Below are 25,881 nucleotides of genomic sequence, written 5' to 3' on the forward strand. Positions count from 1 at the left end.
CGCGACTGCAAGCTGCGGCTTTGAGTCGTTGGAGCTCTGGTCCCGTCACGTTCGAACCCATTCAGCTGAACTGAAATCTAGATGTTAAGCAGAAATAAATCTCAGAGAATGTCAAATGAGGAGTTTTTATATTGTATTGTTTTTTTCTCCAAGATTGGTGTGTGGCTTTTATTATGATTTTTATTCATAATTAAGCTGATAAAACACAACAGCGTGCGCATCGCAGTCATTTTCTTCCCTCAAGTTCGTTACTTGCAACAGAAAAATCAGGAATTACTTAAAAAGTCAAAGCTGTTCTAAAATGCAACAGGAAATCAGCAGAATGTGTACAGACACACACATTTTAGAACAGCTTTGACTTTTTGAGTAACTCCTGGTTTTTCTGATGTAGTTTATATTCAGCAGGCTAGCAGTAACAATAAGAAGAAAAAAATGCAAACATTAATTAATTCGGAAAGTGTTTAAACCAGCATCTGAAGAGTCATGCTGGTTACCACCTTTGTATAACAGTTATAGTCCAAATGGCACTTTGATCATAGCGTTCATTTAATTTGCGTGTTTATTTCCTGCAAAGTAAGGCCGTCTTCCTGGTGTTGAAGAGAAAATGAGGCAAAGGAAATGATTGATTTGAAAGTTGTGGCATGATTGCTGCCATGCAGCTTAAAAGAGCGCGAAGATAGCGGGAGAGATGTCGAAAAGTGATGAAGCGATAGTTTATTGCTCCCCTATAAGTGACATAATTACACGTAATTATAGCGAGGCAAAACTTGTGTGGATTTTTAACTTCTGTGTACTATCCACTTTCATTTGAATGTAAAACACAAGCGTAAAACACACCACATCCTGGGGCTCTACCCTCCTGAGACCCGGCCCATTCATTTGTGTCCTTTATAGTGGACATTTTGTTCACCTGTATTTTCTTTTACTATTTTGAGTTACCCTATCAAGCCCTGCATTACTCTTTAGAGGACATCCTGGGCTTTCCAGTGATGTGTCATGTGATAGGTTTGCATGCTGGGAACTCACTTTTTCTTTTCAATCAAAATGGCTGGCATACCAACAACCACATTTTATGGAAAGAGGAAAGGTAAGCAAATTATTCTTTATCTATTGCTATTTTTACCATGATAATTATATATAGTCTTGTTTATTAATATGTCAATGATAATATTTTTATCTCAGAAAACAGTTTAATAATTTCTGTTTTGAAATAACAGTCCTTTTATGAATGTCAATTGTACACTGTAAAAAGTAATAAGTTCACTTTACTTAAAAAAAGTTAGGAAACCGATTGCCTCAAAATCTTCAAGTAAAGTAGCTAATTCATTTTAAGGTGTTATTGCTAAAAATAACTATGTTTAGACCACTCAGATAAAGGCAGTAAACCTGAGTGCCGTTAACTCAAAATCATTAATTGGGTTAACTGTAAAATATTCATTCAGACAACTCATGCAATGGCAGTAAACTTGAGTGCCGTTAACTCAAAATCATTAGTAAAGTTTACTATAAAATGTCAATTATGACTACTTCAAATTGTGAGTTATGTCAATTAAGCAGTACTCATAAAAATAAGTTATACTTACACGTTTAAGAGTTCACATTACTTGCAAAATATCAGGAAACCGATTGCCTTGATATGTTCAAGTAAGATGAACCAAAAGTGTTAAGTTATTGGAACGAAGAGCCAACAGACAGTTTGAATGGAAAAAAATGTTTAATAATTAAACAAGTTTACCTTAAATACAAGGTTCTCAAGTGTGGTTACATACACACTAACCTGGAAACAAAGATTTCCATAGACTTTTTAGGGAAAAAATGACATGACTTTTTTCTAGGGTAGCCTTCAAGCTAATATTGAATCCTTCAAATGGCCCTCAGTCTTTAAAACTTTGAGAATCCCTGCTTAAATGTCTTTGTTGACTGGTGTGAAACAAAACTCAATTCTCAATACTAGAGCCTAACATTTATCATAACATTGATAAAGTAAATAGTGAAGTAGTGAAGTGAAGTAATGTTTCTCCTCATTAACATAAAACCATTTAGTAGTCTGCAAATGCAATGATGCTCTCTCCAACAACAAAAAAAAATCAAACAAGAAATAAAAATCACTTTTCCAATAAGGGTAAAGGTATCAACGTTGATCCATAATGTCACATCACATTCACTCATTGCATCAGAAGATTTTTGAGTGACTGTATTTTTGGTTTTAGGGATTTATATCCAAGTGACAGAAGCACCCTTTGGATGAAGTCAAAGGTGTACTTCAGTTGTTGAGGGTACTCCAAATTCAGAGAATAAATAAGTCCAAAGAGCAAGCACATGGCATGTGGAAGATTCCCAAGATCATTCATGACAAGACTTCCTTCCAAAATGATGGCAGTACTTGAAGACTGGAGGTGCAGTGAGTCAGTGGAGGCCTGCCTGTCCTCAGGAATGATGGTCAGGATCCCAATGGGGGTGTGAGACACCTCTGGGTCTTCGCAGTCCTAACAACAATAGAAGCAACACCACAATTACATATCAACATAACACTTCTTTAGGGTGACCAGACGTCCTCTTTTTCCGGACATGTCCTACTTTTCAGACCTAAAAAAATGTCTGGGGGTAATTTAAAAATCGTTAGGGATTTTGGTCAACTGCCTCAAAACACATTACATAGCTTACAGTGCATTGTGATTACATTGCCACTCCGTTCCACTACTCCATTCCAGGTTTCTTTGTATGGCAAAGAAATCGGCAGCACATGTACACACTTGTTCCCCCCGCCTGCCTCCCCCATCTCCACCCCGTTGGCATGTGTGTCCGCCGATTCTACCCCCGCCAACAAAAAAAGAAGTGTCCTCCTTTTCAGAAACCCAAATCTGGTGACCCTACACTTCTTCATCATGGCTGCTTCTCATACAGTTTACAGCTGTCCCACCTATGGCAGTCTACTCATCATAAGCCTTCTATAACAGTACAGCGGCTTTTTTAACCCGCCAACATCTTTATCCTTATCCCTTTTCCTTTTTTTGTTTTGCGCCCCGGACAGCTTTTTTGCACTGCCGCTCCATCTTGTTGCCACTAAATAAACATGATATTTTCGACTAACGTTAGTCCCAGGCATCGCTAAATCATTACACATAAAGTTAACCTCAAAACCTGGACTTACGGATGAATTATACGGCCGAGATAACGAATATAAGTTTGCTAAAAAACAGTGGGACTTACCGTGACAAAACTTAGCTGCAGCAACCGCCGTATTGTTGACAGTTTGGAGCTTCTTTCAAACACGTCGTCACTCGTCAGTGTCCAATGCGCATGTGCGTTCAACGAGAGCTGCCGAATGATGCCGAGTTTTTTGCTGGTTATGCAGATGCGTTTTGCTCACTCATAACTCCAAGTTCGGGTTACTTGCTGCTGATGAGTTTGATTACTTGCCTCAGTAGAAAGTTGTCTTTGCTAAGTTTAAGTTAGTATAGTCAACAGAATAAGCTGGAATGAGTTCAGGTCACTTTTCTTTTTGAGTACACTTTACTTTTACATTTTACAGTGTAGTGGACACCAGGACCATTTTAATGTATTTAATGAGTCAACATTCTTGTAGGAGAAAGAAGTGAAGCAGAGAGGATTTTATACCGAATAGTAGAGGGAGATTCAGATTTGGGGCTGTCAGATGAGGATGAGGATGAGTATCAGCCTGGGACAGGAGAAGATGGTGAAGAAGGAGAGGAAGAAGATGCAGGAGTATCTGATGAGGAGACAGACTCAGAACCAGAAAGGGAGCAGGAAAGTCGCCGTGCTTTGTGGGCCAGGACTACTTTGTATGTTTTATTTAGTTCTAGGCTAATGTATCCAATTCTATTATCATATTAGATTATTGCTGTATTAGTATTTAGTATTTTAGTACTTATTTGTGTTTTTTTTCCATCCATCATAATAGATTCACACCTGTGCTACCTGGGCTTCCTGTCTATCAAGATGACCCTAAAATCCGAGAACACTGGAGTCCAATCCAATACTTTTCGCAGTACATCGACGACAAAATCTTTGAAGATTTGGCAGCTTTTACAAATCAAAGACAGCTGCAAACGACAGGAGTGTCACTAAATACTACTGCTCAAGAAATCAAGATTTTCTTTGGCATATCAGTACACATGGCCTGCCTTGGCTATCCCAGAGTTAAAATGTTTTGGGCTAAAAAAACTAAAGTGCCAGTTATTAGCAGGAAAATGACAAGGGATAGATTCTACAAGCTGAGAAGCTCACTCAAGATTGTTGATGATCTGGATGTAACAGAAGAGACAAAGGAGTCAGACATTCTTTGGAGAGTCAGACCATTGCTTGACCGTGTGAGGCAAGGTTGTCTCAGACTTCCAAGGTATAATAAGGTCTGCATTGATGAGCAAATCATCCCTTTCACAGGCCGCTGTCCAGTCAGGCAATATGTCCCAGGCAAGCCAAACCCTACTGGCCTAAAAGTCTTTGTCCTTGCCTCTCCAAATGGTCTGGTGCTGGATTTTGAGGTGTATCAAGGGAAGAATACGTTCAGGGGCCAAAGGTTGGGAGTTGGAGCTGCAGCAGTCTTGCGATTGGTTGAATCTCTTCCCACAGGAACCTGTGTATTCTTTGATCGATACTTCACAACAATCGATCTCATGGATGCTTTGCTTGCAAAGGGTCTTCCAGCAACTGGAACAATAATGAGGAACCGAGTACCAAAGCCATGCCAGCTACCAGGAGATAAGCAGTTGCGAAAAGAAGGGAGAGGAGCATCAGTGACGATGGTCCGGAGGAGGCCTGAGCTGGCAATCACTAAATGGTTTGACAATAAACCAGTGTTGATGGCTTCCACTGTGTATGGGAAAGATCCAGAAGATATCTGTAGCAGATGGTCCAACAAAGAAAAGGCTCATGTCCAGGTGCGACGACCAGCAGTGATCAGAGAATACAATGACAACATGGGTGGCGTAGACCTGTGTGACCGAATGCTGAGCTTTTATCGCATGTCAACCAGGACCAAGAAATGGACATCACGTGTGATCGCTCATTTCTTTGATGTTGCCATTACAAACGCTTGGATCCAATACAAGTCTGACAGTAAAGCGATTAATCGATCATCTAAGAACACCCAACAGTATCTGGACTTCAAATTGCACCTGGCTGAAGAGCTGTTGGATAGTCCTTCATTTGATGACAGCAGTGAAGTCAGTGAAGAAGAGTATCAGCCACCAACCAAAACAAGGATCCCTCAACCAGAGCCCTCTGTACGCAGACTAGGGGCCAGGCACATGCCAGAGATGGTGGATATCAAGCATGCAGAAAGATGCAGGAATAAGGGCTGCAATGGCAAGACATACATGAGGTGTACCAAATGCAAGATGTTTCTCTGCATCACCAAAAGGAAAACGTGCTTCCAGGATTATCACCGCTAAAATATCCAAAAGAAGAACTGTAGAACTGCTTATGTTCAATGTTCAACTAAATACACAGGCAACTATTGTCCTTGCAAGCAATAAGCAACAGAAAACAATGAAGAGTGATAAAGAATTTAGTTTTTGATCAAATTAAATTTATTCTTTTATTAATATTACTCTAAAGCGATAATCTGCTCATTTTCTAAATTCAGTTGTATTTTTACACTAAAATCATCTTGTTGTCCACTACAGTGGACATGCTGTGAAATAAAAAATAAAAATATTTTTAAAAAAATGTTAATTGTAAGGTGTTTTTTTAGACCCAAATAGATAGGAAATCAGACAAAAAAAGAAATTGGAACACACTTTTTTTCTTCGGTTCCCAGGAGGCTACAGGGAAATTTGACGGACAAAATGTCTGCAGCAAAAACTGATGGGCTTGGATTTTATTTATTTTTTCTTTAAAGTTATATTATTGCAATAGAAAAGAATCTGTATTTTGGAATTACAAGTCTTTCCTAAACATTCAAAGATGCATGTTTGTACTTTTGCAAACTATAAAAACTAAATATTGAGGTTCTCTTTTCCAAAGCTGTTACAAACAAAAACCGAACCTTGAGGTGGTGGGCAATTGTGATAAAAATAAATGAATAAATGAAACAAAAACAAAAAAAGAAAGAGGAGAGAGGACTCTGTATGCGGCATCTTGAAGACAGATGTGTTTGCAGCGAACATTAAGATGAGAATGACAGCTGCCGGTCAGACAAGTGGAGAAATCCTGTGGCCATAACTCAACGCATCCTGAGCTGCAGTTCGGTCTTCTTCACTGGTTGTTCCTGGATGTAGAAGCGCTAAAATCAGATGAAGCAATTTGCACATTTTCTGCAGGTGTAAACACTGCGGAGCGTAAGGGAACATAGCACTCTTGATGAACGCCAATAAAACTTTCAGAGGGGGCGGTAGAAGATTAAAACAAGAAAGTTTATGTATGTAGTCAATTTTTTATAAAACAGAAATGGGAAATAAAATCTACCTGTCTATTAAGATGTTGGACTCTGAAAAGAAAACTTTACAAATTGCACCAAAATAATCAATCTGGTAATTTAATAAATTGGGATTATACGTTACATTCTAATTATGGATGTGATTGAGTTCAAGGGACGTGACTTGCTTGTGAAAGGAGTCACTTTGAAGCTTTTGAAACCATAACAACATGTTATTTACAAGGATGCAAAGTTTTTTCTTGCATAATTGCATTCCATCATTTGATAACTGTGTCAATGTTCTAAGCTTATGGCTGCGCTGCTGTGAAGCCGGGGCGCAACGTCCTGCCTGTCCTATTGATCTCTGAAATACTCTGAACTGTTTCTGTGATTTATTACCACTTGTTACCATCATCTTGCCAATTCTCTTTATAAACTGAACTTGCTCGGTAGGTCAGGAGGTGAAATTCCTGTTTTTTTAATGCTACCTATAAACGTCGGGCTGGAGAATGGCTTCCTCTGCAGTCAGAGAAGCCATAAACTGTAAAACACTGAACCTATTAGACCTGCCAAGCAAATGCCTGGTCAGTGATCAGTGGGTGTTTAAAAAAAAAGAAAACCAAACAAACACAAAATAAAGAAGTCATCCTGATGAAGCATCTTTATTGATCCAGCCAAAAAAACTCCTCAGAATTTCAAAGCCTCACTTTAGAGATGGAAATGTACAAAAACCGAAGCTGCAAAACCACCAGGGCAAGAAGTCAGTGGCTCTAAAATAAAAAACAACAAAAAATAAAATGATGAGGACAGGTTTAAGAATAATGAATAATCTTTGTTGTTCAAAAATAATTACAAGAAAGTACAATTGGTCTAATTTTCCTGGCCGCAGTTATTTCTGATTATTGCTTCACCTATAGAAAGACAAAGAAGAAGAGGTGACTGATGTAGGACCTGTCATGAAGTAGGCTATAATGTCAACGACATTCTAAATCTAAAACCAACATTTCTAATGCTTTGGGGTTTGAGGAACCACAGTGAGAGCCATTATCCACAAATATAGAAATAAATGCATCAATGGGCAACTTTTGCAAGAAATTGTGTCTGCATGGAGTGAAATTCTTAAAATTCTTAAAATCTAGAATTCTTAAAATTTGAAAAGCTGATGGAATTTAAAATTGCTCAAATTATGTTTAAGGCACCTAATAAACTAACAGCTGAGCTCATACAGAGCATGTTTTAGAAAGTGATGGCAGATATAAATTAAGAGGGTTACTCAATCGTAGGGATTCGTAGTTTACAAACAACAAGAAAGAGCTTTTGTTTGTCAATGGGGTAAAGTTATGGAACAAGTTAACTGAGGAGTTAAAACATAGTTAAAATTTTAAACAATTTAAAAAGGAAATATAAGAAGGTAATTTTCACAAGATGTAGAAGTATGGGTGAGAGTTAGCTCTAATGTGTTTATGTAAATTGAGGCTAACGCAAATGAGCGTGTGGGTATGGATGTATACACTTAGACACATGTAAACCCAGAATAAATGGAGAATTAATTAACCCATTTATTTTTATTTATTAATGAGGGTCCATCTGAAAATATTTTATGAGTTCATGGGATAGGAGTTTATAAGTTTCTTACTTATTCCTACTCCTTTTAGAGTACGTTAAGATTACTGTGGTAGAAATAATTTGTGTCTTTTGCATTCCTCGTTCTTGTGCATGATTTTATACTAATACTACGTTCCAAATAAATAAATATTTAAAATACTTAAAGTCCTCCATGGATGAGTCGTCCCGGAGGTTGAAAAGAACCCAGAACATCTAAAGCACTGCAGACTGGACTTGTGTCAATTAAGGTCTGTGTTCTTTGTTCTACAATAAGAAAAAGACTCGAGGAAATGGCATCAATGGGAGCGTTCCAAGGCAAAACTATTGCTAACCAAAAAATTCCCCCCGTCTCACATTTTCCTCAATAAAATAGTCTGCTGACTGGGACAAAGGTGGAGTTTGGTGAAGTTTGCGTCTAGCGTAAAATTAATGCCATCCAACATGACGGTGGGGCGGTTTGGTCTGCTTCATCATCTGGACAAGCTGACGCAATCGATAGAACCATGAATGTCCAGTTTAAGAGAAAGAAAACTTAATGTCATTTCCACAAAATCAATGGAGAAATCCCCAGTGACTTTTTGGTAGTATCTAAGGCAATGAGCTATGTGACGGACATGCTGCCAGAACAGGTAGGACCTACAAAAATGACCAACTCAAGGTTTTGGTTTGCTGAGCAAGTCTCCATTTGTGTCCATTTTTTTTCTGCCTCATTCAAACACTTGTGTGGTAACAGCAAAAGTGTAAGTTGCTGACTACCAGAGAAAATGAGGAAATCTTTTGAGAGGCATTTAATGAAGAGAGAAGAGTCTAACACTTTTGTTGATGCAAGAGAAAATAGCTGCTGTCTTCGTGTCGAGGAAGCATTGCAGCATTAGAGGAACAGTGGAGAGTGTCTTACAGTGTTTTCTCAGTTCATTTGTATTTATAATTTTGTTCATGTCAAAAATGTATTTATCAGAATTGTTAAAAATCACCCAGATAGAAGTGCGCTCCAAAATTTTGCTTTGCTTTGATACATTTGTGCATCTATATTTTCCCCTCCAAATGATCGACTCTCATCGATTGTGTGGTACGATTTTTATTTTTTTTTAATCTTTATTCTCCTGGTTTGGTTTACATAATTACATTATGTAGGACATGGGCAGCTAGAAGCGTTTTTTTTTTTTCTTCTCTTTGGAAGACTTCAGAGAGTGAATGGAGCGGATCTATTTCAGGAAGTGGGTTAGTTGTGAGGGGAAGAGGTTTGATTCACAGAATAAACACATATTTTACACATTAACACATTTGTTGTTGTACCGCACACCCTCTGGTGTCTTTCAGTCTGTACATGGCGTCACGTACCATCTCCGCTTGGATAAAGCTTCCCTGCACTTTATTCTGTTGACTTTAAATCTCAGCCTAAAGGAAAACATTTTAACCTCCGGAGAAAAGGCACAAGTATTTGTCTTTGAAACGTACCTTTTTTCATTTAATTCACAATGTCTGTCTATCAGTGCCGATGCTTATGCACTGTGTGCTCCTTTGTTGCCATTCATATTGACATAGCTGAGCTCTACAGTTGCAGCACAAAGAGTTTCCAGACAAATATAGGAGACTGTGATGATTAATGGGGCATGGAGGAGAAAAGAAAAATGTAATTTCTTCTTTCCGAGCTTTTTCTTGTTTTTGCAGATGCCTTTACCTCTGCAGGCCTTATCTCTTAGGGAATAACAGGGTAAATATCTCTTTGAACTGCAACAAACTAAAGGATAGACACCCAGTTGGCTTTCTTTCCTTTTTTTTTTTTCCTGTAGAAGGAGACGGTGCTTTTTGTGCTTTTATGCAGATATAACCACTAATTGCTCCAATCAAAAAAGCAGCAGAGCAAAAAGGGAGTAAACCGAACAGAATAAAGAAGGAAATAATTGGAAAACACTTCAGTGCTATTAAACCATGTCTCTTAAGTAAAAAGCACTTGACTAAAGAAAAATGGTTTTAGTCCGCATAAATGCAGTTAATGACCGTCTGCTGGACATTTGTTAAGCCGGCGTTTATCCCGCTGACCCAGACAGAAAGTGATCAGCTGATTCAGGTGTGATACCATGTGTTTTCAGTTGTTTACCTTTTATTCAAAAAATTACTTGTTTTTCCACTGTCAGTAAGCCATAATCATGAAATCTATAATAATAAAAAAAAGACTTGAAATGTTTCACAAATACTGAACAATATTAAATCTTTTTTGACATACCTGTATTATTACCACCACCATGTAAATAAGATAATAATTTATATGGTTAGTGGGTTCTGGTTCTGTTGCACCTTGCTGTTTTGTTTTGAATTTCCATTAACTGTTTTCTTTTAATAGCCTAGTTTATTGTTTGGCTCTTTGTTTTTGCTGTAGTGATTTGCATGTGTAATTATTCGATCTGCACATTGCTTATTTCAGTCCAGCGTTAATTCAGCCCCCACCGACTCTTTCTTCCTGATGAACACACCTGATGTTAACTTCTGATTACCTCCCTCTGTGTCTATTTTTCCTGCTGGGTTTCCATTGTTCATTGTCACCCTATGTATTTGTGTATTTTATTATTTTTATTTCTGCTTCCTGGTTCCGTTTTGCAATGCAACAACCAAGACTTTTTTTGACTTTACAGTTTTGCCAACTCTTCGGTAAGAAAAGTAGTGATTGGCTGTCAAAGTTAAAAGTCACAAAAATGATATTGATGCTTAATTTTCATAATTTGTGCAACAGACAAAAATGAGTGCAATGTTTAGAAGAGACGTTAACTTCCATCTGATCTTTGTTCATTTCTTTTAAATGTCATAATTCCAAACTTCCTCCCATCTATCAAAATGGGCGTGGAAAAAATGTGATCTGAAAAAGACTTTGTGTCGTCAGCTGCTCTTGCTTTTCCACTTTTGATTTTATTGGTGTTTGGAGTTTAGTGCTCTGGCTAAAAGGAGTTCATTTCTGATTAAGGTGCTGTTCATTGTTGAACAAGGAGCAGCTGGTTGATTGGAAACTGGATGCAGCTGCGAGGTAAAGCAACGAATTGACGTTGAACTGAACACACGGGAGAAATGACTGACATGGAGCATGTGGGAAACAAGAAAGCAGAACGAGCCAGAGACAGAACCCCATATCTGGATTCTTGGAGGAGAAATCAGCCAGCATATACAATAAGATTATTTTACTTCTGAAGGCAACTGGACTATTTAGCTAAATCTGTTTTTTTTTCCCCATCCTGCCCATTTTCTAAATCCACCTGCCAGTGTAGTGGTGGTGGTAATGCACTAAAATTAACCACAATTAAATCCAAATAAGAAGAAAATGAGACGTGACCCAAAATAGAAAATGATTAAGATTCAAACAAAAAGAAAATAGAGAAGCAACAAGGAAACCAGTAAAGAGAAAAGACAGGTTAAGATGGATGGACATATTGTTAAAGATATAGGACTTTTGGGAAAGGAACACATTTTTGTTGTTGTTGTTTTGTTTTTAAAACTACAGACCTGGAAAATACCCAGTTCCTATACTTTACTTGTGCAGTACAGTCTGCACTGAATTCAACCAGAAATGGATCTGCCAGTGATGGATTCACAAACTCCTCATAACCTCCAGGAATATAGTTGGGTTGCATTCCCAACCCTGAAACTTTTGCTGCATATCTTTTCCCCTTCTCTCTTTCTCTGTCCATTTCCTGTAAACATTGTAAATAAAGCCCACTAGTGCCACAAAACAGTCCTGATCCACTAGTGTTTGTGTTTTGGTTCTCTTCTGTGTTTCGGTTTTGATTATTTTCTGGGTTTGTGATTGCTATTGAGGGCATTTAGGTTAGCAGTATCCCGTTCATTTTTCTGTTTTATTGTCCAGATGGTATTACCCTGCAAGTTGGTTCCTTTGTGTTTTGTTTCCAAGTTTATTCATGTCGTTTGTTCTTTCAGCATTAGAATTTAGTTTCCTTGGATTAGTGATGACTTCTCCCATTGGTTTACTGCAGAGGTGCCTAAGGTCAGAGCCCAAGACCAACCTTTAGAGGCATCTCTTCTCCCTCACACCTGAATCAAATGAACTGATCATCAAGCCTCTGAAGAGCTGAATGACTGCTGATGAGGAAGTTCTGCTATTTGGACTCAGGTGTCTCTCTCTCTCTCATCATATATTATTTTTCATGTTTCAAGAGTGTAAGTTTGCTTTTTTAATGAAATCCAGAGGTAAGCAAACTTGATTAAATACCTTGCCACAAAAATGTTACATTTGACTGAAGTTTAACCAGAAAGAATGTGGCTGCTACGGAGAAAATGTACGTTACAGCACAGCAGTCGTTGGCCGAATCACACCTGGTGAAGCTCCTCCTCTTGCCCACATCCAAGCCCAAGTCAAAATGCAGAAAATATCTGAATCCTAAAATGCAATGCCGTCCTGAACAAAGAACATGAAACAGTCTGCCTAGTCTCAGCAGGTCAACATGAATCGTATTTGTATTTAAAAGTAAAAAACGTAGCAATTGATGGATATTCACATTTTTTCTGTTTTGTGCCATCCCACCTTTGTGCTGCCCTGGGAGACCGCCAGTATTTACAACACACACACACACACACACACACACACACACACACACACACACACAGTAATGACAACTGGAAAGATCTGGAAAAAAAAAGGGACAAAGAAAACCTGATGGTAAATTCAACAAGGAAGCAAATTAACACAACAGCTGCGGCAGTCAGAAACAGAAATTCGGTGTGAATCTTTACATATGAAATATACACAAGGTCTGAAGGAAGAACATGCAGGGTGTGAAATCTCAAAAGAAAGAGTACACAATTCTATGAGCAATAATTGATGAGGACTGTACACCAAAGCGAAAGAAAACACTTTCATACAGATTTCACATGGGGAAACTTTAGAGTGAGGCTGTTTTAATCCTGCCTCTGGTTTGAAGGGTGGCGCTCACTGTCATGCCCAAAGAAGCTTCATTGGCAGTTCTCTTGGAGAGACAGCCATAGCAGACATTCTGTGGAAAAAAGCAGATACTGTATATATATATATATATATATATATATATATATATATATATATATTATATATATGACATAATATTCTTGTGATTTTTGACCAAAAAACCCAACCTTGTCAAACAACGAAACCATCGAAGTGAACTCAAATTGTTAGGAGAATGTCCTTATCAAGCGAAACCCGAATACTCTGTTTGCATTCATTTAGCCAGACCTATCTTAATGAGCTGCCGAAGTATTATTGGACTTGTCCTTGAAACCCACTTAGTGTGAATTGATAAAACCTATTCTCTTTTATGCCCCACTCACAGAGCCTCCCACGCAATTGCAGACCGGGCTGCGACCTGATTTCCATTTCCTTTGCATGATAACAGCCTCGCCTCACTCTTGACGAAACGACAGGCGAGGATAAAAAGCAAAATCAAAGCCCGTCCTAAACAATCTGACAACCTAATGGACTTGAAGAACTCATGTTCTATTCCAAATTTCCTTAAATTTGCCATCGTGTGTCGAGCTGCACTCCGATCCACCACTAACCAGATCAGCTGTGATGTAATCTCCCCCGGTTGGGTCACACCACACGCCATTTAGCGCCTAGCCGACGATCCAGGAGCACGCTAAACAATATCTTTTGCAGGTTCCCCAGCATTCCCAGTGTGCTCGTCAGGAACAGCAGCCAGCAGAGACACGGCTGAGGGGAGCAGTGGATCTATCACACCCACAAAATGGAGGGGAAAGAAAAAAAAGACAACAAGGCCTCATATGTCACTGTCAGGAGTGGCCCACATGAATCCAATGTGTGCAGCGATGAGGGAGTCCGTTCACGTGGATAACAAGCAAAGGCCAGTACAGTGTATGTGTGTGATTTAACCTGCACAGTACAATGCATTTTACAAACAGAAAATACAACAAACAGGTGGAAGAAAAGAACAGAAAAAGCCCTCTAAGACTCACGAGTTGAATTGTTTTCTCAAAAGACTTGCTGTTATACATTTCCTATCGGAAGCAAAAAAAAAAAAGAAAAAAAGATTTAACCCATGGCAGAATCCTTTTTGTTGTTTTTTTTTAAACAAATAATTGTTTTCACCCACCGATTGCCTCTTGGCTAGAAGGGACTGAAGGACAGTGATGTTCGTATGTGTTTGAACGAGATTGTTTCACATTGGTCAGATTTATTACTAGCAGCAGACACACAAAGATTGAAAGACAGAGGCAATATCACGGTTTATCGTTAACATTTTTATTGACTTAATCTCTCAAGTCACGAACCCAGAGCCGTGGGTGGTATGGAGCTGACATCATCAGATGAATTCATTCCTTACATTTTTCTTTGTTGGTTTGATTCAAAGGCTGATAGGTGAAAACCAGCAGCACAGCTGTTATAGCATCAGCTTTCTTAATGCAGTGCAGCCATTTAAAAGGCATCTGGCTACTTTGGCAATTGAAACAATGTTGTTTTTGTTCCTTTTTGTTGAAAACAAAAAAGAACATATCGTAAGTTTTGCTTACTATACAGTGTTATTCATTATGTTTGCATAGACAATTTAGTCATCTTGGTGGCTAGATTTCTGGTCAGAAATTTGTCTTAGTTTATGAGTTATGGCTGTTTTTCACAGATACCATTTTCAGTCTAACTTTTTTATTCTTATTTTTTTTGGAACAATCTTTCAGATTTCATTAGGAAGGGAATTGGCTAAAATATATATTTTGTTAGTTGGATTATGCCAACAGAAAGCTGCTGAGTTTGTTGGTTCTGTAGAATATAGTGTCGCTGCATTAGAGGGCTGAACATTGTGTAGCAACTAAGAGAAATTGTAAATGTCACATTACATGTACTGTGATGTATTCAGACCATAACGTTATATAATCATAGACCAAATCATCCAGCCTAAAGAAAAAACTCGTTCAGATTGCTGCAGAGGAGTGCATGATTTTATTCATGTTAATTTTACCACATGCCAATTGACCTACGGCAAGAAGAGACGATGGAATTAGGTTCCAGCTGCTATCGCGATATTCATTGTTTAAAACTTGATCATAAAAACAATGCAGAGGGAACAGACTGTGATGTGCCTATTGAAAGGTGTTTTGCCGTTTGCAGAGCAGAGTTAAGTGAAATTAAAGGCTTGGAAATGTTTTTTTTTTGCCTCCTTTGCTTTGTGGTTTGCTTTCTTGCAGCCTGTGCTAATTGTAACCTGCACAGCTGCCGCTAATTGCATGATCAGGCACATCATTTCCCTGTTGTTTTGGCTTTGTTGTTTGCCAACTGTTGTCGGGCTGAAAAGGGAAGAAGGAGGAAACTCCTGGTTTTTTTGTTTTTGCTTCCTTCCTTCCTTCCTCCCATTTTATTTCTCTCACATTTTGATTATATCAAACTGTTTAAAACACAACCTTGCAATGCAGTCACTCAACCCAAAACATACACGGTTTGAAGTCTTTTCTTTTTTTTTAATGTCAAGTACCCTGTTTGATTTATGCAGTGCGGACTTCAATGGCACTGAGAAACAATATATTTTATTTCAGGAAACACAAACGGCAGCGAGAGACACTCCTGCTAGCGGGTGATGGGTTCAGCTTGTTCCCAGGGGCTACATAATATCTGTCCAACACTAGATAACGGTAATGTGTCATCACGTATCCTGTTATCGCGGTGGACTTGTTACCGACGGATACCGAAGTACAATATTCACTACTGTTTAGCTCTGTTTGTGATCTCTATCTGTTCCTCAGGGAAATATCCTGCTCTTAAGGTGTTTAATGGCCCTCTCTAATATGTTCACCAGCTAGTCTCTCACAACCACTGGGTGCTGTTTGCTGCTGTGCACACGGGGTTTTAAAGCCTTTTTAGATAATAAGACGCATAAATCTCCTCCAGGAAAAAAAAAAAGAGACTATGACACTGATGTTTGGGGGAATCCCTTGCAGGCTGGACCAACAAATAAAATATAAAAGGGTGCAAATGTGATTTTTCATTCTAATTTCCAAATGTGTTCTAATTTTACTTTACAACATTCACACTTTTGAAAAGCATCTGAGCTCAGTTGGCGTACATTTAAAGCCGGTCAGTGCAGAAGACAAATGGACCGTTAACAAAATTAATTGGCAAGCAGTGCAATAAGAAAGCATACGGCACAGTGTGATTACAGAATCAAAATATTTCTCGATATAGAGAGGGAGCAAGTAACAAAAAAAAAAAAAACAAACACCCTACAGGGATTTTCTTTATAGATGGTCTATGTGTATGCTTCAGAATCACAGATGATGTATGAAACATTGACAATTTCTCTGGCTTGTTTTCAATTTGAAGTCAGGAATAAGAAGAGAAAAGCAAAATAAATAGGACGTGAGCATGTTTACCACTGTGTTGCATCACTCTGTGTTAAAACAACACTGCAGGCATTTGGGAACTGAAGACACTTGTAGCTGCAGGTTTTTAAAGACAACTGCTTTCCCATTTGACACTCAGTCAAGCAATCCGGTGCCATTGGGAGTAAATATGACCAAATGCTCACAGAAACATGTCTCTTTCTGCGTCGTCAAACGGTTAAAAACCACATGCTTACGGCCACGTCAAAGTGAAAACGCCAATTAAATCTCCGTCATAGAACCAGCAGCCAAAAAGAAAGAAAACATGACCTCAGCAGGACAACACTTTGGAGGCGTTGAGAGTTATCATGAAGAGCCGGTCGGACAACAGAGCTTCAAAGTGGGAGAGATTTGCCTGAGATGCTCTTCTCAAAGAATCCTGTCGCTTCGTCGCACACAGTGGCGCTCTCTTAGTAGATGATCTAGTGTAACACTTAAAACTTGGTCGACCAATTTTATAGCCACATTAATCATTGTTGCTCCCACGCGCTCTACAAAAAAAGACTCAGCTGCTCGCAGAGGGGGAAGCTATCAGGAGAGGCTGCTCATGAATCTAAGGACCGAGCAGACCGGATGGTGGTCACTTACAAATCCAGCTATAATTTTCCCTGAGCTGTCCTGCTCTGAAGCTTAAGCTTGCAGACTGATGTGGCTTTATGTAGAAAAATGAGAATTAAAAAGAACATTGCTGTTTAGGGTTTTGGTTTTCTTGCTTATTTCTGTTTTGTCATATTCTGTTTCGATCCCTGCATTTGTTGTAATACAAAAAATCTTTCTAAGTTAGTACTCTTTATGCATTTTCACTGAAGTTTTGTTCTGTACGCCGGACCCTTAAACCACAAACATGACAAATTTGGCACATTGCACTTTATAACATATTCATCAGTTTTAGCTGTTCATGTAGAATTGAGGAATCTGAAAGTTCAAAGAGTATTGCACAACTTTGATCAAAACAGACCAGTGATGACTCTGGAGAAGCTGCAGAGCTTTGCAGATGAAATGTGAAATTTATTAATTTATTTGACACGGACAGTTTATTCTGATTAACATGTCTGTGAATGCACCAGAATTAACCAAATGCTAATTTTTCCTCTGCGGTCCCTCGACAAAATGTAATTTTCCTCGCTAAAAACGAAGGTAACACCAAACAAGGTTAAACTGACTTGACCACACTGTTATTGTCAGTATACAAATAGAGCAAACAGTAAAAACAAGGTAAATTACAGCACAAATATTAAAATAAAGGAATCTGTTAAAACTAATTTAATCCATCTAGATGGCCAAACACAAGTGGAGCAAAAGGAATAAATTATTCACATGACAGTTAATTACATGCTGGGCAGAGTGGCAATGAGAAAGCTGTTGTTAAAACGAAAGCTGTTCAGATTCGGAGTTGATGGGAAGATGACAGTCATGACCGCAACAAGGAAATGTGATCATATCACAAACGTCCTCAACTCACTGCGAAAGCTTCCTGTTTGTAAATGGATACAGATTCAATATTTTATAATCTGATGTGATGCAGTGAATGGTCTTTGGCCCAAAGTTGTTAGTCAGGTGTGACCCAGAATTACCTGTAGTTTTCGGTTAGTTATTATTTGCTCCTTTTGTCACCTTGAACTGAGAAAATATGGGAAATTCCAAGGAGTATTAATACTTGTTCACTGCACTATGGTTATTCCTAATTTGTTTGCCAGTTTAAAATGACAATAATGTCATTTTTTGTACTATTTAATCACAAACGCTTGTTTTTTAAAGAGTAGAAAATATAAAGGGGGCATTTTCCATTTTATAAGCAGAGTCCACATACTGCCATATCTATATCTATATATATATATATATATATATATATATATATATATATATATATGTGTGTGTGTGTGTGTGTGTGTGTATATGTAGTGTACCCTTGCATAAACTGACAAGCTTGGAGTCATTCTGATCAGAAGCACTTAAACCGACTGATTTGTGTGGTTTGTAGATAACTCACCTTTAAAGTGTCTCTGAGTGGATTGAAACATTTAAAGGGACGATTGAAAACCACATTTAAACAGCAGTTGTTGACCCGCGGGGGGATTGCATCTGTTTCTGTGTGACATATGCTTCCTTTATCCACCTCTCTTTGTTCTGCCGCTGCGCTCTGAGAAGAAGCTGACGACCCACCTGAGATCCCTGCTCGGTGCAGGTGCAGGCGTCTGTGTGTCGCTCCCACAATGTGAAGCAAATCCTCGTGTCTGCCTTGAGCACAAACATCCCTCATTGCGCTCTGTGTGGAGTCAAAGCCTCAACCGGCTGATTGGCACCTCATTTATTCAGCCTAATGGAAAGAGGTGGGCCCTTGGGTGGGAAAGAAGTGCACAGACACACAGGGTGAGTGACAGACCTGCCTCATTGTTACAGACAGTCCCCTGGCCTCGACTTTGTTGTATTCAAGACGTCAGCTCAAACAAGGTGGAAATAGAAAGAGTCAGACGTGAAAGCTGCTAGAGGTGGAGTCACTTTATGCGAGTTGTCATGCTTGCCCTTCTATTGTTATCTGCACTCAGCGGTTTGAAAGTAGGTCAAAGAGCACGTTAAATGACACAAACCTCTTAGCATTTATAGGGGTAAGAGAAGCCATGTTGGACTCAAAGACCAAAAAAAAAAACAAATACAAGTACATACATTCATTATTTAATTGTTAAACTGGTGTCACCTTGTTTCTTTTTCTTTTCATGTATGTTGCTGTATCTTAAAGCTGCCTTCATGTGGCTCCTAATGTGAAGATATGTAGAGCACGGTGTGGAACATCATCGTTCTGTCAAATTGTTGGAAGTATGTTTCAGAAGCTGTGTTTTGATTGACCCAAAAAATTACTGGAATTTGCTTAATGGAAGCATGCCAATAAAAAAAAAAAAACTTGTGTTTTGACAGAAAGTGTTTGCACTAAGATGAGGTGGTTTTTCCATTTATGACAGTTATGTATTTCACAAAGCTGCAGTGGAAACACTTTTTCTGCCAGTTTGTCGAAGCAGAAACGCTCTTATTTCTAGGGACTGGCCTCCCGCGCTCCACCAGACCTCTCACAACATCGTGCAAAAGGTGAGTTTGTCATTCATAAAGTGTTTTATCAATAACTCTTCCATAAAATCACCCACTACAATTTCCCAAAAACGGTGCATCACCTAAACCTAAATAAGACGTTGACGTCTTCTCCAATTGGCTGATGATGAACGCCAGAGCCACGGCTGAAATATATCTCATATCTTTACATCTGTTCCCGACGTGATTTAATGATTTATCACATGAACACATATTGAAAGGTGCCACATTCCTTTTACCATGTCATCATATTCTTATTTAATTTCTTTTAAGCTTTTTTTAAGCACTCTTCAGAGACATATACACAGCTTTCGCTGCCTTTTCGGCAGCAAAAAGGGAAAACCCTCCACACCATCAGGCAGATGATGGTCATAATGTATTGCCTGATCAATGTATGTGTGTTCACAAACTCAAAGTGAGCGTTATCTCTATCTAATTTGTTCGCTGTCTGAGAGGAAACACTTCACTTTGCTTTTCTACTCGACTCTCTGACCTGCAGACAGAGAGAACTGTCTGCTCCTCACAACAAAGTTGAACTGAACCAATTACAGAGGGAAAGTTAGCATGAGGAAGGAAGCTCAGAGATATCAGCCGTGGAGCCGAACGACTATACACACACACACACCCCGACAAACATATATTTACACACACGTCGTGCGGTACATCAGGCTGTCTCCTGGCGGGAAGTGTGGAAGAGAAGCTCTCCTTGCTTCGATATTTGTCCATTTCTTTACACACTCAGTCCCACGGCCAGACCACTGTGCAAGTATAACACATTTAATGTTATGATTAAATTTCAATAATGCAATTTGTGAAGATGTTTAAAAAAAAATAAAAAAATAAGACCACCACTCTGAAGGCGTTTGTGCTGCTCTCTGTTAGAAAGCCTGGCTGTCATCTCACAAATGCTCTGCCTAAACATGCCATACTGCAAGGGAGCGAGGAGGGAGGGGGCCGGGGGGGTGAAGCTTTTCTGACAGTTCATCCTCTCCTTTTAAAATTACCTCTTGCTTTCATCCCCTTGTGTGATTTCAGCTCTGTGGCCTCCTTGCCTGCGTGCGTCACAAACACACACTCAGACACAATTTATGTATTTATTCATTTCCTCTGCAGCTTGTTCAAAGTGATGTACACATCACCGTCTCTTGACGTGTGAAGCTCAGGTTCTTAATTATTCATTCGGCAATATCTAAAGCAGATATATTCCAGAGCGTTTATTTTTATTTTTTATTTTTTGCTGACAACGTAGACTTAAAGCAGAGTAAAACGGAGGACTTTTTGAATCTGCAAACAACTCCTACAGGGTAGTAATATCGTTTCAGCTCCCCGGTCTCCTCACTCTTCATCATGATTCCAGATGATGTTGACATAGTGGAATAAATCACGGCGCTACGAGACAAACTCGCATCGACTCACAGAACGTCACAAATGCAGCAAGCTTGTAAGAGATAATTTTTGTGTGTGTGTGTGTAAGACGCAACACGCTGCCAGGTTGTCATTCTGATAATTAAAAGCATATAGGTTGAAGCTAAAAAATAAAATAAAAAAAGAAATGTTGCAATGCTGTGAAAAAGTATCGGTCTCCTTATTCATGTCTTGACATTGTGGTTTCGTTTGTAAAGGGACGTGCACTGTCCAGACCAGTCTGGTCCTATGGGAAAATATTATTGCCCCTCTTGTTTCATATTGATTTTACCATGTGCATCACATAATTTGGTTCAATTGACAATTGCTGCTGCCAGACCTGAGTCAAGTAATCATGTAAAACTGAACCAACATGGAGTAGCCAAAAAGATCTCGGAAAGCGATAGAATAAACATCAACGTTTGACGTCTATTAGTCTGTAAATTGTTGCAAAGTCACCTCTAAGAATTTACTGAGAGCCATTACTGATAATAGGCAAAACTTTTAATTCAGTGATGCACTTCTTGCTTAGTTCCTAAGTTTTCTCCAAGAACACATCAAAACCTCCCTCATTAGGAACTCGCAACACATGAAACACCATGTGAAGCACGGCACGCCTCGATTCCCTCAATTAACGTCAGTGATTAAACAATAAGAAAGAGAGTGGGGAGATTTTGCAGCCATAGGTGATTGCTTCCAAAAAAATAATACAAAGTCCAGTTTATGTTACCTAATATGGCAATCCAAAAATACCATTCCAAATAAACAATACATCACACTGACATGGTAGAGGCAGTTTGATGGTCTGTGGCTGATTTGCTGCATCACAACCAGGCTGAATGCATGACTTCTGCTCTCTGTCAGAACATTTGACCACGAGTTTGTAAGCCTAACCTGGGCTCACATGGGTAATCCAGTGTTAATAATATACCCTAAAGCTCTTAATGGGCTTTATGGTGGCCTAGTCAAAGTCTGGCACAAGTTCCCAATGAAGAGCTGAGGAAAATGTTCTTTGACTGGGATGCCAGCTTTATTTCATGAATAAATTAAAAATATTTTTGAAAATCCCATTATATGCTCAGGTTTTACTTATCTGATTATTAAAATTACTTTTATGACCAGAAACACTTCAGTGCGACTACAAAGCAAAAGCAGAAAGTATCTCTGAGTAGCCAGAGATTTGTTAACCCAGCTCTGAACATGGCTGAAGCATGAAAAGACTGTTTAAGGTTTGTTAGTGAGTGTGCAAACTTCATTACATCTCCTATTCCTTCGTTACAACCTTGGGTCAGTGCACTGCTTGCCCACATAGTTTGATTAACTATGCGAGTCCCCGCCTGTGATTGGTCAAATTGCTGGACACTGCTTTGTGTGTCTTTGCCTCCGTCCTGCCAGCCGTTTTCACTGATTAGATCGGAGGTCCTGTCTGGTGACCCAGCCAGCTTATCTCACTTACGGCTGTGATTTGCTGTAGCTAGGCAGCTCACCCTCTGGCTCTTATGTGTGGGCTGTGATGGTGGATGGTTCTCGAGTAGCCATATGGGGGTTTGCGAGAAGAAAAATTAGATTTGTTTGGCGAATTGGTGGCTACATATTGACCTTGAAATGGAGTTTATCTGCAATGGGTTGATGGTCTGTTTTAATCCCTGTTACCTGTTTCTCATTGGATTAATGTGGGGACAACCTCAGTGTGCCGTTACTGGTTCTCATATCAAAACTCTGAAGACCGAAGACCGTTGTCAGCAGGTTTATTGACAATCAAAAGGGTGAAAATGAAATAAGACAGGAAAATACAATAAATGAGTATGTGCAAAATAAATTGCACTTTTACACTGAGTACTGCCGAACATGTATCTATATGCATAGATCTATACTACTGACGCCAAGCTCTCAAATCTCGTTAAATTACACAACAAAGAAAACTTATCTTATAGTCAAATAGCAAATTAGTAAGCTATGTGTAGCACAGAAATAATCCTATATAATTACTTTCACAATACATATCGACAATACGACCATAAATGAAAGATATTCTGCAGATATTCACTGACCGGACCTCATGAAGTGAATGCGGACGCCGTACTGTCTCCTAGATTGCTACTGCTGATTAATAAAGTTTTGCAAAAGATTGCTAGGTTTCTGTTGATGGCAACTTTGACTTTAGACAACAATGCATTTTCTTGGTATAAGTGTGTGCCAAACCATAGCAATCTGTAAACGGTTTAACAGGCCTCCTCCCTCCTCCTTCAAAATTTACTACAACATTCTTGTCACTGTCAAATACTTTGGCCACAGCATTCTGTTCACGATGACAGCGTTATATGATAGTATTTAAAAAAACAACAACAACAAAAACAGCCATCACAAATCACTGCAGGCGGAAGTCTTCAGCATCAAGCTTTCAAAGAGAAGGAGGAAGTTGTCAGATTATATTTCCTTGTCAATATGCAGGGTGATGGATAACTTTGTCAGGACTAATAATAATGCAATAGGTGTAATATGCAAAGTGAAATAGTGAATGAATCACATGTCAGCCAGGGGAAAAAAGAGACAAATATAAGAATGCATCCCAGTGGATTCCCTTGCTACCACTTTAGGCCGTTTGTCCTTAGCTCATTATAAAAATGTTGCTTCGAATGCTTAAGCTGCTGCTCAGGTACTGCACTGATGCCAAGGGACACCTTGTGTGCCCCTTCATACACAGTATGGATTTGAACAAAATAGAGGCATTTAATGTTCTGATATGAAAAGTGACTATCTTGTTTATACTCCTGAGAAAGAAATCTCAAATAAGGAGTAAAAATTGAAAACATGAAAAATAATTCCAGATAAATCTACTTCTTATCACTCTGTGACCCTTTTTCAGAGACTGGACCAAAAAACATTTAAAATCTTAGTAAATGGAGCTGTAAAGATTTGAAAGTACGTCATGCGACAAGTGTTTGCAACAGCTTTGAATATTCAATAAAATGATCTCTGCAAAGCAAATTTGCTTGGAAAACATGGGAAAACACACAAAGGAACATTAAATGGAAAAATGATTGACCGCTCATGTTTAATTTAAAAGTAGCTAACTGTTAAAATGTCAGATCACAAAAACAATCCAGTTTCAGGTTGTGTGTGTGTTCAAGACACTCTTGTTGAAGTTACAAGGTGAATTTCATGTTATTGTTATAGTAGGTCCAGTTGTGAGCAGAACAAGTATCAGGAATATGCTGACAAGAGAGACACAAAGAAGAAATGTAACTATACCGCAAGTCACTTACTTTCAATGTGCTGCTTGCTGCATGTGATTATCAAACAAAACAAATTACTTTTCTGCAACTTCTGCTGTATTGAAAGAAGCCTTAATGTGGTATTAAAAACTCAAATAATAAAGTACGTACAAGTTTATTTTCCCCAACACCTGAATTTCTGCTAGATTTGCTGATCATGTAGATGTAAGGATTTGACAAAAAGCTACTACTGTAACAATCACAATAGGGTCAAAATCCTGACGTTCTTGTTCAATTAGGACTTCAAGAACAGTGTATAATTCTTTATTGACTTGACTTATCTGTCTATTTGAGAACAAAGAACAGGACAGTTCAACCTCTACAGCACAATGCAGCTCTGTAAAACTCTGCAAGTCAAAGTCGAATGAAAACTGACAGGGGACAATAAGAACGAAGGGAAACATTAGCCTGGGGCTCCATAAACAATGTGTTTGCTCCTGGATATGATGAATTTTGGATTCCTGTGCTTTAGGTATCTCATATTTATGGAAGTGTGCCCCAAGCCTCCCCGAGTTGAAACAAACCCAACTTATTTCGTGTGCTGTTGTCTTTGTTGTTCCTTTCCTCTGCTCACCAGCTGCACTAATGCAGACGCAGGCCGACCGGAGGAACTGGAGCAGCTCTGAAGCAAGCCGGAGCTGTTTTGTAACCATCCTCCTATTTTAGATGGTACTTGTGTAACCAAAATCGCAGCAAAAACAACAGCTGGCCGAGTGACTGACAGCAAACCGCCAGCTTTTTTTTTTTCCCCTCCCCTCAGTTGCCTAGTAACAGAAAAACAAACAAACAAGCAAAAAAAAAAAAATAATAAAAAAAATCCCAGTTACGCTCTGTTTTTGATTGTGTCTCTTCCTGAGATTTAAGCAAGTTGTGTTTTTATTTCTCAGTTTTTGGGGCAGCTGTCTGCTGATGCGCCTGCAGTTTGTGGCGTGTTTGTCTGGGTCCTCCAGCAGCTGCTGTGTTTAGATGCGTCAGTGTTTGCATTGGAGCTGTATACGCGTGAGAGGTGGCTTCACACTGGACTATTAATCACCAGTGATTACTTTCATTTAATCCTAATGAGCTCTAAGAAGTCTATATAATCATTAATAATTCATAATGGTGGGGCTTATTAGTTAAACATCAACAGATTATGTGTTATGTATCTTATCTGACGCATCGTACCTCATTGTTGTTCAATTCATTAATGTGTTTTATGACAGCTGAGAGCCATATCAAATGAGAAATGATAGCATGAAATCTTTAATTTGAAAACACTGGAATTAATGGTATTGTGTGTCAGTTATTGTGAATTATTACAAAAAAAAGCAAAAAAAACTTCAGTGTTATAACAAGATTATATATTGAATGGATTAACTATAATCCTTATCATTGAATGGTTGTCTGTTGTGATTAAATGCCGTAGAAACCACTTTTATGAAACAAGTGCAACACATTTTTGACTATAATTAAAAGATATGTTAAGCTAAAACAACGACGGAGTATAAAATTGTATATTTTTTAAATGGAAAATGAGCCACTTTTGCTCATGAAACAAATCAACACCCACTGCAAATTAAATTTGTTGCCACAATCGAAATAGTTCTGCTGTTTCAAATAAACAAAAATAAATTATGACAGACCAACTGGTCAAATGTAATGAAGCTAAAACAAGGTTTTAGTCCAAATTCAGTGCCAAATGCTGCAGTCTACTACTACTACAGACTGAATGAAATTCTTCATGGTAGCACAGATTGGCCAGTCAGGTGCGATCTCAACTGAGGACTAAGATAG

At 38.7% G+C, this 25,881-nt stretch overlaps 1 protein-coding gene across 2 annotated transcripts; it reads left to right on the plus strand.

The window, feature by feature from the left end:
* The first annotated feature begins 862 nt into the window (after window positions 1–862).
* Window positions 863–5,545, plus strand: LOC122831159 (piggyBac transposable element-derived protein 3-like). 2 transcript variants are annotated; one of them, XM_044117129.1, is made up of 2 exons: window positions 863–1,087; window positions 3,587–5,545. In XM_044117129.1, exon 2 carries the CDS (start codon window positions 4,137–4,139, stop codon window positions 5,412–5,414), a length of 1,278 nt encoding a protein of 425 aa, XP_043973064.1. In that variant the 5' UTR covers window positions 863–1,087; window positions 3,587–4,136; the 3' UTR covers window positions 5,415–5,545. The 2 variants fall into 2 exon arrangements, with proteins under 2 accessions (XP_043973064.1, XP_043973056.1); XM_044117121.1 differs by having other exon boundaries at window positions 3,923–5,545.
* The last annotated feature ends 20,336 nt before the right edge of the window (window positions 5,546–25,881 follow it).

Source organism: Gambusia affinis, linkage group LG01 (genome assembly GCF_019740435.1).
Source record: "Gambusia affinis linkage group LG01, SWU_Gaff_1.0, whole genome shotgun sequence".
Taxonomy (NCBI): domain Eukaryota; kingdom Metazoa; phylum Chordata; class Actinopteri; order Cyprinodontiformes; family Poeciliidae; genus Gambusia; species Gambusia affinis.

Bases quoted from the DNA above. Each gene is read 5' to 3' on its own strand.
- LOC122831159 (XM_044117121.1), top strand. From the start codon at position 990: ATGTGTCATGTGATAGGTTTGCATGCTGGGAACTCACTTTTTCTTTTC. The intron at 1,088-3,922 runs GTAAGCAAATTA...CCATCATAATAG, and splicing joins ATTTTATGGAAAGAGGAAAG to ATTCACACCTGTGCTACCTG.